General features: G+C 33.9%; 2 protein-coding genes across 3 annotated transcripts; one reads left to right on the forward strand and one right to left on the reverse strand.

Annotated features, from left to right (window-relative positions):
* Window positions 1-124: 124 nt before the first annotated feature.
* On the forward strand, window positions 125-2,951 carry LOC113711100 (F-box/kelch-repeat protein At1g57790). The gene is made up of 2 exons (XM_072067809.1): window positions 125-295; window positions 1,703-2,951. The coding sequence occupies exon 2, from the start codon at window positions 1,993-1,995 to the stop codon at window positions 2,800-2,802; it is 810 nt and encodes a 269-aa protein (XP_071923910.1). The 5' UTR covers window positions 125-295; window positions 1,703-1,992; the 3' UTR covers window positions 2,803-2,951.
* Window positions 2,952-9,213: 6,262 nt separating this feature from the next.
* On the reverse strand, window positions 9,214-11,729 carry LOC113712673 (F-box/kelch-repeat protein At1g57790). 2 transcript variants are annotated; one of them, XM_027236173.2, is made up of 2 exons: window positions 11,495-11,729; window positions 9,214-11,001 (listed from the first exon to the last, which is right to left on the reverse strand). In XM_027236173.2, exon 2 carries the CDS (start codon window positions 10,575-10,577, stop codon window positions 9,531-9,533), a length of 1,047 nt encoding a protein of 348 aa, XP_027091974.1. In that variant the 5' UTR covers window positions 10,578-11,001; window positions 11,495-11,729; the 3' UTR covers window positions 9,214-9,530. The 2 variants fall into 2 exon arrangements, with proteins under 2 accessions (XP_027091974.1, XP_027091973.1); XM_027236172.2 differs by having other exon boundaries at window positions 9,214-11,039.
* Between the last annotated feature and the right edge of the window lie 4,753 nt (window positions 11,730-16,482).

Below are 16,482 nucleotides of genomic sequence, written 5' to 3' on the forward strand. Positions count from 1 at the left end.
CTTGGGTTAATCAGTCAAATCAAAATCCAAAAAAAAAAAAAAACCACTTAAGGCATACGATGACGACTTTCTCAGTCAAAAGTATTTATCGTTGGATTTTTTCACGCACTCACGCAGTAGTACTGTCTCTCTTCACACTCACATCAGATTACACCTATTAACGAACAAAACCCTCGCAACTGTACTCTGTTTCTTTCTCGCACCACCGGCAGCAGCCGTCGCCGCCGCCACTGCCACTGCCACCTCCGCTTTCAGTCTCTTCGAGTTTCTCTTCTCGCTATCACCTCCCAAAGATGTAAGCTTTATCCTAACCTGTCTACATATAAGCAATACGTTTTTGGAATACTTTCTGAAATTAGGGTTTTTATTTCTTTCTCTTTTTGGTGTGAATTGTTGCTTATTTGCTGTAATTTTAGTTAAATTGGATAGAGAGCTGCGGAAGTTTGACCTAAACCTCGTTAATTAGCTAGAGATTAGTCGAGAAAAAGAAAAAAGATAAAAGCTTGAGAAAGCATAGGGTTGAAGAAGCGGGTTTCTTTTTGTTGAATTTGCTGAGGATGAAAATAGTTAGGTTCAAGAAAGCGCCAATTTATGGAATTTTCTTTCGGAAGTGTTAATGAGTTAGTGCTTTAGGCTTTTGAATTCAGTATTTCTGATTTATTTGTTTGTGTTTACAGTTTTTTTTTTTTGGGTGAGAATTCTTTGAGTTTGAAGTAGTTCCAGAAGCCAATGAGACAATACATGTATCCTTGTGGTTAGTTTTGCATACATATGCATCTGAGATTTCTAGCAGGGCCAACTATGTTGGTTTTGTTATTAGGGAGATCCTTTGGGCTAAGAAATGAAAGAGGATCTCTTAAGCTAAGCTGTAAAAGATGAACTTTTTGGGCAGAATTTTCCAATGTTATTGAGGTAGTATTTAGTCTTTTGACTTATGCATTCACATTATGGTTTGAGATTGTTCTGCAGTTGCCACATTATGAATGGTGGAATTGAACTTCTTTGACTTGTGAGTTTGAGATTGTGGTTTTTGTGTGGCAGAGGATGGGCGTTTCTTTTCTTTGATAGGTGGTGAACTTAGTGGATGAATCTTTTGGGCAGAATTTTTTCGATATTATTGAGGTAGAATGTAAAATAAAAATAAAAAACCCCAGAACCTATCAAGTGCCAAAAAATTTTAAAAAAAAAACTAAATTTTAAAATTTTTAAAAAAACCCCAGAAACCTAGTGTACTGTCAAGAGATTGCACTATGAAAAGAAAACTAAGAAACATCCCAGGAGTTCATTGATGTTATACTACGTGGTGAGAATTTCTCACTATATCTTAGGAACGATATCCTCGTAAAATCTGCTAGTTCAAAAGATAAATAAATGAGGAAGGATACGTTCATAGGAGTTCAAAAGATAAATAAGTGTGGACGGATATTTTTAGGAACAATTCTTCAATTAGGATTGAGGAAGCACATGGGAGAAAGGTCGTTAATTTTAGATACCACTTGGAAAAGGATTTTAGTAAGTAAATTGTCTTTAACAGAAGCCATCCTTTAATAGGAAAATGATCCTCTCTTGTTTTGGATACAAAAAAGAGTTACCTTGTTATGTGTGCATCCGTGATTCTTTATTCCTATTTAACCTTCATGTTTCTTTTGGTATTGCCAAGATTCATCTTTTGCTGATCGCTACAAAGGTATAATAATGGCAGCTGATAAATCGGTATGTCGCGAATGTCATGATGAGAAAGAGGAGCAAGAGCCAAAGAGTTACTGGTCTAGTCTTCCATTAGACCTTCGTATTTCAATCCTATACCATCTTTCCCCTAGCGATCGGGGCGCCTTCAATGCAACCTGTAGATCATGGAATGCTACTATACTTCCACTCGCACCTTCCACTGGTTCCCCATTTTTAGATTCTCCATGCTTCTTCTCCCAGAATAACAACTCTACTTGCAAATTCTATTATCCAATTCACAACAAATCGATTGACAATGTGGACATGCCTGGTCTAGAGGATGCAATAATCCGATCTTCCAATTTTGGTTGGCTACTAATGTCGCGGTTTGATCTTAGTTTGTTCTTCTTTAACCCGTTCACAAAGCAGAAGATTGAGCTTCCCCCAAGCGGTACTGCTTTCAGGGCAATGTGTTTTACTACTCCTCCAACCTCCCCAGATTGCATTGTTTTTGGACTGTCAACATTTTCTGATGATTACGTCGACATTGGTACAATCGAACGTGGAAAGACTGATTGGCATTTAGAGGAATACAAGAATGAGACTCGATTCCGTCCTTCAACTCATACTCCTGTTTTCCATAAGGGCTCTTTCTACTGCATTGATTTGGCAGGAAAAGTGGGAATTTTTTATCCCAATAACAGTGAAAACAAATGGACCGTTCTAACCCGGTTGACTAAACGTCGTTGTGAAAGGGTAATTCGCCAGAATTTCTTGGTTGCAGTCGATGGGGAGCTCTTGGCGGTGCTGAATCATGATAATAGAAAGGTCATGGTTGAAAGGCTAGATCGAACAAACGGGCAATGGAAACCAGTTCAAGATTTGGGGAAAATATTGTACGTTAGCCATGGTGCATGTTTTGCAGAAGATGCTAAGATAAAAAATGTGGTGGTGTATTTTCCAAAGTTTCGCGATAACATTGGGGCGTTTTATTCTACGAATACTGGCAAGTACCACTCAGTTGTTGGTGACTTTTCTACCAAAACATCATATGATTTGGATGAGATAACAGAGTTTGGGACTTGGATCATGCCTAACTTGGACATAGTGTTGGAGGAACAACTTACTTGGTGATTGTAAACTGAAAATTTCTGTTACCCATTTTGGGGGTTATAGGTTTGGATTATTTTCACTTTGTGCCCCCTAAACTTGTACAACTATTTTACTTTGCGCACTAGATTTTGATTTTGAACATTTTGCACCCTAACTCTTAATTTTGGTCACTTTGCACCTCCTACCCTCAATTTTGTCACATTTAAATCCAATCAATAATTATGTTTAAAAATTAATGAGATAAAGAATGGTAAAAATTAATGACAATATACCATTTTGTTCTAATTATAATTTTGAGCTTTTTTTGCCACTCTCAGTAAATTATCATTGATTTATATGGCATCATCACTAATAATATTAGTAAAATTAAGAAAATAAAACATGGTATAAATTAAGAAAAATGTATTATTTTATTTATGCTACGATGCCTTGGCATTTTTATACCACTTTTGGTATATTATTATTGATTTTTTAGGTCCTCTATGATATTAATTTTGCTAAAATTATCATTAATTGGATTTAAATAACACAAACTTGAGAGTTTAGAGTATAAAATGTCCAAAATTAAGAGCTTAAAATACAAAGTGCCTAAAATTGAAGTTTAGGATGCAAAGTGAAAAACTGATATAGGTTCAAGGGAACAAAATTAAATTAATTCAAACACCTTTTCTTTGTTGGGGGAGGGGAGGGGGCGATGGAAGATTTACCTGTGCTTCAAATTTTGTTGTTCTTGTGTTTCTCGAGTTAAATTGATCTAAGCATGTGAAAAAATATTAGATTAATGGTGGGAACAAATATATTCATTGTATCTTCAATTTTAGATTTTAAAAAAAGAATACCTAAAGTTCGTCCTTAGCATGAAGATAAAATCTTGCAAATTTTTTACTTGTCCTTTTTTTTTCCGTGCCTTCTACCCCTCTCCATATCCTTCTCTCTCCCAACTGTCAAATACAATATTCAAACCTTAAGCCCGGAATTGTAATTTTCTGTTATGGTCGACTTTGAAAATCTTTTACAAGGAACCCGTGCATAAAAATTTCTTATTTCCAACAAGTTGAAGGAAATAAGCTTGCAAACCACCCCAAAAAAAATTATATATATAAAGAACGATTGACAATCTAGTACGCACGATAGTAACACATAGCATTAGGTTGATAAATGAAAGATTGAACCCAAGAACATTACAACAAGATCATCACTAGTCTGCATGCATGTTCGAGATAATTCTATTTCACCATTTCGATTTTGTACCTCATTTTGGTCTCGTACCTTAAACTTTATTTGTTAACATTTTACATCTTAACCCGTTATTATTTTCTGATTAAGTCCAATCAGATAATAGTGTTAGCAAAGCTATGTGAATAAAGGCTCATATGTTTGGATAGTAGATTATTGGGCAAATTCCACTTTACCCTCCCTCCAGGTGATTTAGTTTTTTTTTCTTTTACATAATTCTCCTATAGTTTCAAAAGTTATACATAACTCCCTCATGGTTTGGATTAAAGTGTCAAAATGATGGAAATGATCATTGGTAACGGAGTCACCTAAAATGTCAAAAATACCTTTATGTAAAGTTGAAAATTATTTATTAACCAATGGGGGTTATGTGTATATTTTGAAAATCATAAGAGAATTATATGGTAAAGTATTAAATCATAAGAGGGTTATATAGTAAAATATAAAAATCACATGGGATTACTGTGTCATGTATTTATAAGGGTAATTTCGACATTTTTAGAAGTTCTGCTAGGAATAACTATTTCCGTCACTTTGATACTTTAATCCAAACCATGAGGGAGATATGTATAGTTTTTAAAACTATAACGGGGTTATGTAAAAAAACACCAAACCACAGGAAAATAAAATGTAATTTGCCCTAGATTATTTAAAATATTATTTGGAATAATTATTGTAACACTTTTTATGATATTGTGTATGTGACATAAAAAGGTTGTTGGAATGATAAAAAATTGATTGAAAATTGTAATTGTGATACTAGCAAAATAATATTCGAGAAATAATCTGCTATTCAAGTTGGTCATTTTACTAGGTGCTAACATATTCTTATCATTTTACAATTGCGATTAGTTATGTGGGAAAATGTGTTGCATCAAAGGTTTTTAATTTTTGTCAATTTTACTGACGTTGCCATCTATTGAGTTTAATGGGACAAATATGAAAACTTAAAGTGTAAAATATTGAAAATTAAAATTTAGAGGACAAAGTGAAAATGCAATTCAAATTTGGGAGTGCAAAGCCAAATTAGTCCTACATGTTATAATCATTTTTGGGACACACCCAAGAACATCATTTCCTAATAAAAAGTTTCGTATAGAAAGAACGAATGCATGCTTCAATTGTCATTACAATTTCACCTCCCAATAGATAATCGGTAAATCAATATCAACTGTGATAATTGAAAAAAGTCCAAAACAAAATAAACCAAAAGATATATAGTTTTCTTTTTTCTCTTTTTTCTGGATTATTTCCACTTTGCACGCCTAATCTTATACCACTTTCTCACTTTACACCTAAATTTTAATTTGAAATACTTTGCATCGTAAACTCTTAATTTTCGACACTTTGCACTCTGTACTCTCAATTTTGTTCCATTTAAATCCAATCAATGATCATATTCAGAAAATTAACAAGATAAAGAATGGTAAAAACTAATGACAATGTGTCATTTTGTTTAAATTATGATTTTAACTTTTTTTTTTAAATCACTTTCAGTACATTGTATTGATTTATATGGAAAAATACTAATATTGTTAGCAAAATTAATGAGATAAAAGATGGTGGCAATTAATAAAAATGTATTGTTTCGTTTTTGTTACAATACCTTGGAACCATTATACCACTTTTGGCATATTGTCATTGATTTGTTAATCCTCTATAATATTAATTTTACTAAAATTATCATTGATTGGATTTAAATGGGATAAACTTGAGAGTTTAGGATATAAGATGTCCAAAGTTAAGAGTTTATGGTGTAAAGTATTTAAAATTGAAATTTAAAGTGTAAAGTAAAAAAGTGATATAAGTTCAGGGATATAAAGTGGAATTAGTACTTCTTTTTCCATCAATGATTATCCCAATCCCAAATACAACCTACTATTTCCTTTTTCTTGCATTAATTAGTCAATTAAAATTCAAAAGGAAAAGAAAAGAAAAGAAAACTTAATCTACTCAGATTCCGAGCCATATTCGCGGATTAGCTAAGCTTGCCTTATATAAGAATGGTTAAGTGTGTCAGCTCTCTAAGGGAGTAATACTCTTCGTTTAATGTTTATAAACAAAAGAAGCTAAAAATGCCATAATTAATGATTATGAAGCGCCCTGAAAGGATTATGAAAAAAAAGTGAATGCTAAAAAAAAAAAAATCTAGTCGACTTCCTTTTTTTTTTGTTTATTGACAGACAAATTCATATTCTATTCATACTCTAAGAGTCTGTTTGGTTCATGGGATGACACAGGATTGGATTAATCATCGTGTGTTATCCTATGTTTGGTTGCATTTTATACCTAGGATAACACATCCTATCTAGCCGAATTAATCCCCTATTCATGGGATAAAATAATCCCATAGAGAGGTGGGATTAGTCATTCCAAGATGACTAAGAAATAGAATGATAAAATTTTAGACTAATTTATCCTTACAAAAAAATATAAATTTATACTCTTATAATTGTATAACCCTACTCCCGGATGATAATATAATATGAATGGGCTAACTTGCCCCTACTAATTAATTATAGAGTTTTTTGACTAATTTGCCCCTACTACCAATATAACAATATTTGGACTAATTTGTCCTCATGAATGATTCAAATTCATATTGGCGATTATATAATCATACTCTCACGTAATAAAATATAATAAATAGACTAATTAGCCCCTATTAATTATATTAAATTTTTTTGACCAATTTGCCTCTCTATTCACTATTTTAAAAATTTTGGTTTACCCCTATTAATTGATTTAAATTTTTTGATTAATTTGCCATACCAACATCATAATAGAAGGACTATATGGCTTTTGGACTAAATTACCCTTGATAAGCTTATTTTCTAAACAAAATTTTATATAAATACATAATCTTAGCAATTGGGTTTTGTGAATGAGGGTTTCAATAAGCTTAAACTCGATTCAAAGAAAAATCTTCTATATTAACTTGAGTTCGACTCAATTTAAAACTCTTAACTGAGTTAGGTTTTAATCAATTTAATCCTAATTTACCAAATCCGGCCCATTATTTAATTAAATTTTAAATTTAGGTTCAAAAACTTGGTTGCCCACCAAGGGACATCCGCCCAGCCGACTTGGTTGCCGGTGTTAGGATAGGAAGATAGAAATAACCATTAGTGGAACGGCACCGTTTGGGAGATTAGGGGAATTAGTTAGTGGAACGGCACCGTTTGGAAGTTTTGTGAAATTGTTAAGTGGAACGGCATCGTTTTGGCCATTTGCTTTGTTAGTTACGGTAGTTAGTTTACAACAATTAATGGGGGCCACCCTCTGTAACAAGTCAGACAGTTATGATCTTCTCTCGTCTCTCTCTTCTCTCTCCCTTAGTTCTCTCTCATTCTTTCCCCAATTTCCCATTCTTTCTAATCAACTCTGTAAAATTCATCATTTCTATAATTCAATCCATAACAGCCGGACTCTACTACTACTGTCTCTCTTCTCAGTTCTCACTCGAATAAAATTTCAGAATTAACGAACAACCAGCACCGCGGTGCTCTGTTTCTTTGTCCAACCGCCACTCTCAATCTCTTCCACTTTCTCTTCTAGCTGTCTCCTCCGAAAGAGGTAAGCTTTGGTATTTTTCTACCAATACATATAGGCAATACACCTTGTTTTAGGGCTTTTTCTTTTTCTTGTTTTTGGTGTGAATTTGTTGCTTAGTTGCTGTAATTTTAGCCGAATTGGATAGTGAATGTCTTTTTAGTTGCGAAAGTTTAACCTAGAGCTCGTTAATTAGCTAGAAATTACTCAAGTAAATGAAAAAGATAAAGCTTGACAAAGCATGGGGTTGAAGAAGCAGGTTTCTTTTTGTTGAATTTTCTGAGGATGAAAATAGATTGGTTCAAGAAAGCACCAAGTTGTGGATTTGTGTTTGGAAGTGTTAATAAAATACTGCTTTAAGCTCTTGAATACAATATTTCTGATTTACTTGTTTGTGTTTATGGTATTTTTTTTTCTTTCCTAAGAATTTTTTGAGTTTGAGATACTACTTTCAGAATGAGATTCTACCGTGCATATTTCCTTGGGGTTAATTTTGCCTACAAATGCATCTGAGATTTCTAGCAGGGCCGCAGTTCTAGCAGGGTTAATTTTTTTCTTAATGTGATTCTTGATAAGCTCAATGTGATTCTTGGTAATCTTGAATATTACCAATGATTTTGCAATGCATCTTGTGTTTTCAGATTAACTCTAAACATGCCGAAGTTCAATGCTATTCCGAAAAACCCAAAAAGGCGTGATACAGAGTCAACAAATACCCCATTTGCCTACAGTTACTGTAACCAGGAGTATAATATCTCTTTGACTGAGGCTGTAGAACACGTCAAGAAATGTAAAAAGGTGAGAAAGCAATAGTAACTTAGCCACCTCAGAATCAATTGCTAAGGCATTATTGTCCTTTTAATGATAGGAAAAAGCGGCTGCCGCTGCAGAGCAACAGCTGCAGGAAGAAGCTCGTCGGCATGGGGCGCAGGAGCGAGCTCGTGGGCGTAGAGGGCAGCAGCAGCAGCAGCAACAGGCCCCGGCCATGTGACAACAGCAGCAGCAAGCAGCCAATGTGGAGACAAGCATGACATTGTTTCACTTATCTTTTATTACTCCTAGCAGTAGTTTTGACAAGCAGCACTCATTTTCCAACTATTATGTTACCTAAGGAGAATTGGATGCACCTTATGCAATCATTCTTCTGGTTCTGCATACAGCGATCCAGCTTATTCTCAGTTTGGATCTTTACCAGGAACTATTAATGTGATGAAATATTTTCTTTTCTTTTCTTTTCTTTTCTTTTTTTTTTTTCTAGGAATGAGGATCTCTTATGTAGAAAATCACATACAATGGAAAAGGCAAAACAATGCTTGAGCCTACTGCCAATGCCACTTCCTAACAAATAGTTTTGTGAAAGGAAAGTAAAAGAAGAGAGGAAACTGAATTGTTAATTAGTGATATAAATTGTTAAATTTTTTTTCACTTGTTATCAGATCATGCTGCAAAGCATAGGAAACTGAAGCTAATATTTATTGGTGAGCGTGTACCATGGATGTAAGAGGTAGGAAATACAGGCCTTCATGGGACTCAAAAAATGAAAATCAGTACAACATAATGGAATGTAGTGGTGGCTTACCTTGTCCTCATCCATTTTTATCATGGTCTGGTGATATGTGAGGCCCAAGATGGCTACAAAGGGGATGATATTAACCGTTTCCATTCCCATCAATTGACCAAAGAATTGTTTCACATACTTGGAGGCACATAAGAAATTAAAATCAAATTAAGCCAAAGAATTAATTAACAAGAGTTTGTCTTATGATAACCAACTACAGTATAAGCTTCGAGCCATTTGGTCTCAAATGAAGCCAAATAATTAACTGACAACAGATACGCTCCAAGTCATTTTGTCTTACCTCTAATCTATGGCTTATCTTGACGAAGGTAACAACGGCAGAACCCAACTCTGGCATGCTAGCTTGACGAAGGTAACATCGGCATAACCCAACTCTGGCATGCTAGCTTGACGAAGGTAACAACGGCATAACCCAACTCAGGCGCGCTTTTCGCTTTGCAATTGGACATGGAAGTTTCACTGATTGACTTCGATTTTCCATGTTATACACATACAGGTTTCTGTCAAATAGCTCGGCAAAATATATAGAGTTTCTCCTAATTCCAGGTTCTTGTATGGAGCATGTCATCCCATAATGGTGATTCAAGAAAACCACCTGATCCCCCAAATTCTTCACCTCCTCACACACTATTTCAGAAGTATTCACCCGAAAAACTTTGAAGTAGGCAACAGTGTAGTTGCCTGGGGCTGAGTATATTTTAAAAACAAATAAGAGTTCGCCAGAGGACTCGATCAAATACTTATCATAGAAAGAATTCTCCGGAGGCAATGGGCAAGGTAGTTGAAAAGGTGAACCGTCCTTTATTATGTGGCGAAGAAGTATTGTTGGACCTACAAAATCAAGAGTAACCAATGCATGACTCTGCATCATCAGGCCATACATTTTTCCATTCATGACAGTTACAGTCGACAAAGAATCCTCTCCAAATACTGAACTTTGTTCAACAAAGTTATCATCACCAAGCCGGCAAAATGCAAGTCGATTAGGGGATCCAATAAAAAGAACATGGCAATTGGAGTCACCAGGGGGTCCAGACAATAAGGCAGATGTAACACGGTCGAAAGATTCAAGCAACGGAAGTTGAATATTTTCCATAGATACAGGATTAAAAAGATGACAATCATCTGTTTCCTCGTCTTCCAAAATTAGCCAACCAAAACAACAGCGGAGTACAAGCTTGTCCCTCAGATAAGGGACAATCCTGGTATGATAGCGGTTTTCTATGCAGCTGAAGAAAGTATGCCTTTGTAATTGCTTTCCATGAGATATCAAAAGCCAAGGGTAAACTTGCGGGATGAGTGGAGGCTGAACGTACTGTGGTTCACCATCTATTGATTCTTCATCTTTCGTCATTGTTTGGTTGATTGTCGCTAAACTTGAATTGATGTTTACCGAACCTGTTGCTTGATTTAGTCCTGTACTTCGCATGTCCCAGCCGAAGCAAAACTTAGGTTATATGGGGAGAGACTTTCTAGTAATATTCCTTGGAAGGACGGGCACCAAAAGTCTCAATGGTTAAACGACTTTTCCCCAGGACAAATGGAAAGGATATATAAAGAGGATGTTCTCCAATTTGGGATCCAAAAGCAGCAAGGAAAAGGGGTCTTCAGTTTTAAATACCATAGGCAAAGTCACAAACTGGAAAAAGATTACATCTTATTGGTGTGAATTAAATTTTTGTCTTCTGAGCCGCAGTTTCCAAAGGGGAAAAGGATTCTATTCTGGATGTGAAAAAGGTTGATTCCTAACACTGCTCTGTTTCCTTCTCGCACCACTAGCAGCCACCGTGGCCACTTTCAATCACTTCGACTTTCTCTTCTCCTTATCACCTCCCAAAAATGTAAGCTTTGCTCTATCATAATCTAAATATAAGTCACCTTTCCCGGTACACTACAGGGTATTTTATTAAATCATAATAAAAGCCATCAATTTCACATCAGAATGCACATAAATGACAGAAAGAAGAAAACCACAAGGAGCCAGCAAACAGAATAAAGCTGCAAGCATATTACTCTAAGCCAACAAGAGCTCATCTTCATATTCATGAATAACGAAATTTGCTCCCCTCTTTCCTCAGCACATCAACACCCAACAAAACTACCAAAAATCATCTCGAATACAAATTATACTAATTAAGGGAGGAAAAAAGTCTTAATTGGAAATATTGTCAATGAAATACTCTCAACTCAGGATAGATCTGACAAAAACACATACAAATCATAGATTCAATCAATAAGAGACACAGAAAAAAAGACCAGAACCGTGCAAGACAAACCAACATCAAGAAAACGTATGAACCAAATAAGTCAGCCAAAGAACAGTTTAGAAAAATAAAGGATGCATACCTTTTAGATGATAAAACAAGTCTAACCAATTCAACCACGATCAGATCCTCTAAAAATTGCCATTCCTCTAATTATATTTATTTTCTCTTGCATATTTTGCTTTTTTTTTTCCTAGACTTAGGTTGCAGGCTGAAAGAGAGATAAAAAAGGAGTGGCCGCAGAGTCGTTATGCTTAAGATTAGGTTGAACATAGGAGAAGTGCTGTTTGACTGGGCAAGTTCTGAAGTACAGTCGAGGGTTCCTGAGTTAAAACGACCGCTTGCACGGACGGCATATTTGAAGGTACAGTTTTACCCATGTTTGACTGCAGAGGTATTGTTGATACAAAAGGCTGTTTCCGATATTTCATCCTACAACGACTTTCGGTTTTAATTACGGGGTCCCACATTAATTTAAGGATGAATTCCAGCCGTGAGATGTGACCACCTGAGCCTCTTATCACCCTCGGATTGTGTAAGTTTTGTTCGTTTGTTGTTTTTAACTCACGGGCAATGTACCGATTACAATTTAGGGATAATTTCAGAAACCTCCCTTGAGGTTCCAACAAGCAATTACAGAGAGCTCACTACAATTTTTAAAAATTACAATTATCTCCCTTACTTTTAAGATTTATATAACAATATAGACCTAATAGTTTATAATTTTTCACAAATATCCTAAAATACCCATTTTTAGAAAACAAAACAATGTTTTAATCTTTAATTTTTTATACGTGTCATGTTCACTAAAACAAACAAAGTCCAGCGACTCCAACTCATCTCAAAATTCATTACTTGCTAATTTTTACCTAATAAAACTCACTATCACCACTACCAATACTAAACTAAAAAATACACCCATGTCCCTAAGAATATAATTTATTATTGCTCTAGTACTCTTAGAAATAGAGATAAAATTCTACTTTTATAGTAAAATCACAATCAATAAGTAAATAAAAGAGAGAACCAATGAGTAATTGCTAGACTTTTTTACTTAATAAACATAATAGTCACTTCTTTATGTTCCAACTCTCAATTTCATTTTTTCCCTATATCATTGCTACCTTTTTCATCTTCCCCTAGTTTGACAATAAAATTCACAATATGCACCTTGTTAATTTGGTAACTTCAATTGGTTAACATTTGTAAAGAGTAAAACTATTGGAAAAAGAAAAAGAAAGGGTCTAAAATTTTTATAGTAAGAAAGAGATAGGAAGACAAAAAAATACAGATAAATTTTAAAGTTGGTAAAAAATTGATAGTGATATAATTGGTAACAGCGGAGCGCGATATTGGTGAGAGAGAGAAGGGGTTGTAGGAGAAAAAGAGAAAAACAAATGAAAGAGAGAGAGAGGGAGGGAGGAAGCAATGAAAATGAGAAAATTGATGGAGATTATTTTTCGAGATTAGGAAATGACAACTATAATAATAAGAAGTATTTTTCGGCTTTAAATGTCCCTTTATGAATTAATTATTAGGTGGAGGACATTTTAGTTATTTGATTGGACCAAGAGAGATCTATGTAATTATTGAAACCTCAGGGTAGCCAAATGAAATTGTTGAAAATCTCAAAGGAGGTTTCTGAAATTATCCCTACAATTTATTCATGCAACATTTTTTATCCTTTCCAAACTCCTTACAATGCACATTCACCCGTAGAAAGGGCAACCAGATTTGCTTTTCTGATTCAGTTTTGGTCCTTTCGGAAACTCTCAAAGGGAAAAATTGCTATCTCCACCCCATTACAGCTTGAAGATGCGGCTCGTAGAAAGACTGAATTGAATGGAAGATAGGGGAAAGGCCATTACTATCAGTAAGTTTATCTTGGCTTTTTTTTCTTTTATTCCATTATATTTTTTAATAAATAATCTCTGCTTACAAATTTTTGGAGTGACCATAAATTTTGATTAAATTTGCCATGCAATTTTGTTGAATTTATAGTGAGATTCAAGTTCTCATCTTTTGAGTAATTTTTGTTGCAATTATGGCAATACTCTTTTTTTTTGGTTTGCAATTCACTCAAGCAACACTATGAAATTGTAGGCTTTGTATAGAGCTTTTTAAAGTTTTGCATCAATATGAATTTGGGTTCAATTATAAATGATGAATAAGACTTGTTACTTGCATAGGAGTTGTTAATGAATAGGATATTGTAAAAAAATATGTCATGAGCTATTGGAAATCAACTTAAGTACTGGAAAAATTTTAAATTGCGTTATATTTTATATTCCATCATATTGAAGGAAAACTGTGTGTATTTTTAAAATACTATTTTATATCCCATCATATTGTATCATAGAGGCCACAATGCAACAGGATATTCGCAAGGCAGGATAAGATTAGAGAACAGAAATACGATTAAGATTAGATTAGAGAATTTCAAGGAGTATCAGGGATACTTGAGAGAGAAAATAAAAAAGGGAGAAAAGGATAAACATGTGAAATGAATAGTGTGAATTGCTCTCAAACACCAATAATAAGTTGAGGAAAAAAAAGGAAGAAAACTGATCTTCTAAAAATACAAAACATATTAAAAACAAAAAACCCAATTTTAAGTCTAGTGAACTACATGAATTTTGGACCTTTCATGAATTTCTACATGAATGTTAGAGTTAGACTTCACTTTGGTTTGCAAAATTACAAGAAAACATTTAACCAACGATTTTTTTTTTTGTACTTGTTTTTTGCAATACTTGGTAGATTTCTATATTGTTTACTTTTCTTTTTTATTGAAAATATTCCCTTTTATAGGTCACAAAAAATTTGCTAAAAGTCTTTTCCTTTTACATGGACCAACTGCAAAAAAGAAAGTACTTTGTGTTTTTTTTTTTCCTAAAATGAAATATGTCCATGGTCTTTAATTCTTATACTTACCAATGGCCCAGGTTTTCATTCTTTTAATTTTTTTTTTTGGCCATAAGCAATTTTCATCACGTACTCCCCTTGTTCTTAGTGCATCTCTACAAATAAGTTTTGAAACTAACAACAGCTAGAAATAAATGTCAAACCATTCTGTCCAGTCAAAATTATCAACAAAATAAAACGGTAAAATCAATAAGCAATTCTTTATTCTCAAAAACTTGCTACAGATTATGGGATTCAGAAAAGGTAAGACACAGATTGACTAATTTGCAGATGAAACCTCCACAATAGAGCCAGCATAATCAGAGCAGAATTCACGAAAGGGAAGGCTTAGAACAAAATAATGGCTAACCAAACATGACAAAACAACGGAAACAAATCAGTTTGATTCTGCTATCTAATCTATATAGCATACATATGATAGTAAATAATTTTTCTGTGAATGGGTACATAAATTTGAGGTTTTACCTCGCAAGTCAGGCTTATAAATCGTGCAGGGTACTGGAGTTGGAGGAGCGAAGAGGAAATAGGATCAACCACAAAAGCAAACTAGACAACTTAGCTGAAGAAGAAGAATCCTTGTTCAGGGGACCAACACATCAGTCGAGCCCCAAAGGCAACCAATCCTTAATGTCACAGGAGAACAAATCGCGTCTCAGATGCCCAAAAATATATTGCTGCCATGTTAATCTAATTGCAAGCTATGCGTTACGAGACATCTAACAACATTCTACTAGGAAAATTGCTGCAACAGGAAATCGAAGACCAAAAGAATACTATCTGACTTTTCACCCCAAAAAGACAGGTGTGTGTTATTTCTTTCAAAAGTAGGCTTCTGTAATACAGTCAACCATCAATTTTTACCTACATGCATGTGTAGGACTGTCATAAGGACTAACATTTTCTTTAAAATTTTGGACAGAGTTCAAAAAAAGTGTGTTGATCAATGTGTTAGCAATAGACACTAACTTAGCAAATGTAAATATTTGAAACAATAAATATACACATCAAGACGACAACCTACAAAGATATAATAACTTTTGCGTCTATTATAAGTTCCACAATAAATTTTAGGGATAATTGCAGAAACATCCCTTAAGGTTTCTGACAGTTGTATTTACCTCTCCTCAGATTTGGAAAATAGCACTAATCTCCCATGAACTTAAGATTTTGATAGCAATTTCAGCCCATGTTAGAGAAAGTGCCATTAAAAAAGTCTTTTGGAAAGTGAGATAATAATTTTGTTCCATTTGTACCCTTTTTGCCTCTTATGAGGTAGTATTAGTAAAAGAATGAAAAATATTAGGAGATGGAAACAATTAGTGAGACTCAAAAATATATGTGTAAAGAGAACAAGGGCAATAGTAAAATTTGGAAGAAACAACAAACATATGTTCAAAAATATGAGATTCTAAAGCATATAAAGAGATTGTTGATCAAGCAAGAAAATTCTCTCATGATCGACATAGCAATTTCATCATACTATAACTAACACCACAATTTTGTGTATTGAGTTGAGATGTTAAAAAATTGTTTACCCATCATCTTTTGATTGTCACAGATTTTAAAAAAAAACTTAAATTTTGAATTAATTTCTGCTTTCTTTCTCATTTTGTTTCATAAATGCATAAGATAAAATAAATTCAACCAAAACCACCAAAACTTATTTTTCTATGAAAGTTTACTTGGAGGTTTCTTTCTTCTACATTTTCTTGCTTCTACTTCTATTCTATGTAGAAAATATATGCTTTGCATTGTCCTCTCAAATGTTGTCAATCACAAAATGGCATCATGTTGGAGCATCAAAATGACACCATTTTCTAAGTGCACTTATAGTGCCTAATAAAATAAAAAATAACTGTTCATCTTGTTTGATTATTTATTTTAGACTTGTTTATTGCCCTAATTTTTTTTTTGCCCCAAATTTGTTTACTAACAACCTTAAACTCTTAAGGTATAGAAGTAAATTTATCCTATCTTATGTCAACTATAGGACCCAAATTCATGCTAGGGGAGGTTAGTGCCATTTTTCAAACTTCAAGGAAGATGAGTGCAATTGTCAGAAAACTCAAGGGATGTTTCTGCAATTATCCCTAAATTTAATTCATTCGATTTCAATTTAAACCATTCCTCACTATTAATCATAAA

The sequence above is a fragment of the Coffea arabica genome, chromosome 10e (genome assembly GCF_036785885.1).
Source record: "Coffea arabica cultivar ET-39 chromosome 10e, Coffea Arabica ET-39 HiFi, whole genome shotgun sequence".
Classification (NCBI taxonomy): Eukaryota; Viridiplantae; Streptophyta; class Magnoliopsida; order Gentianales; family Rubiaceae; genus Coffea; species Coffea arabica.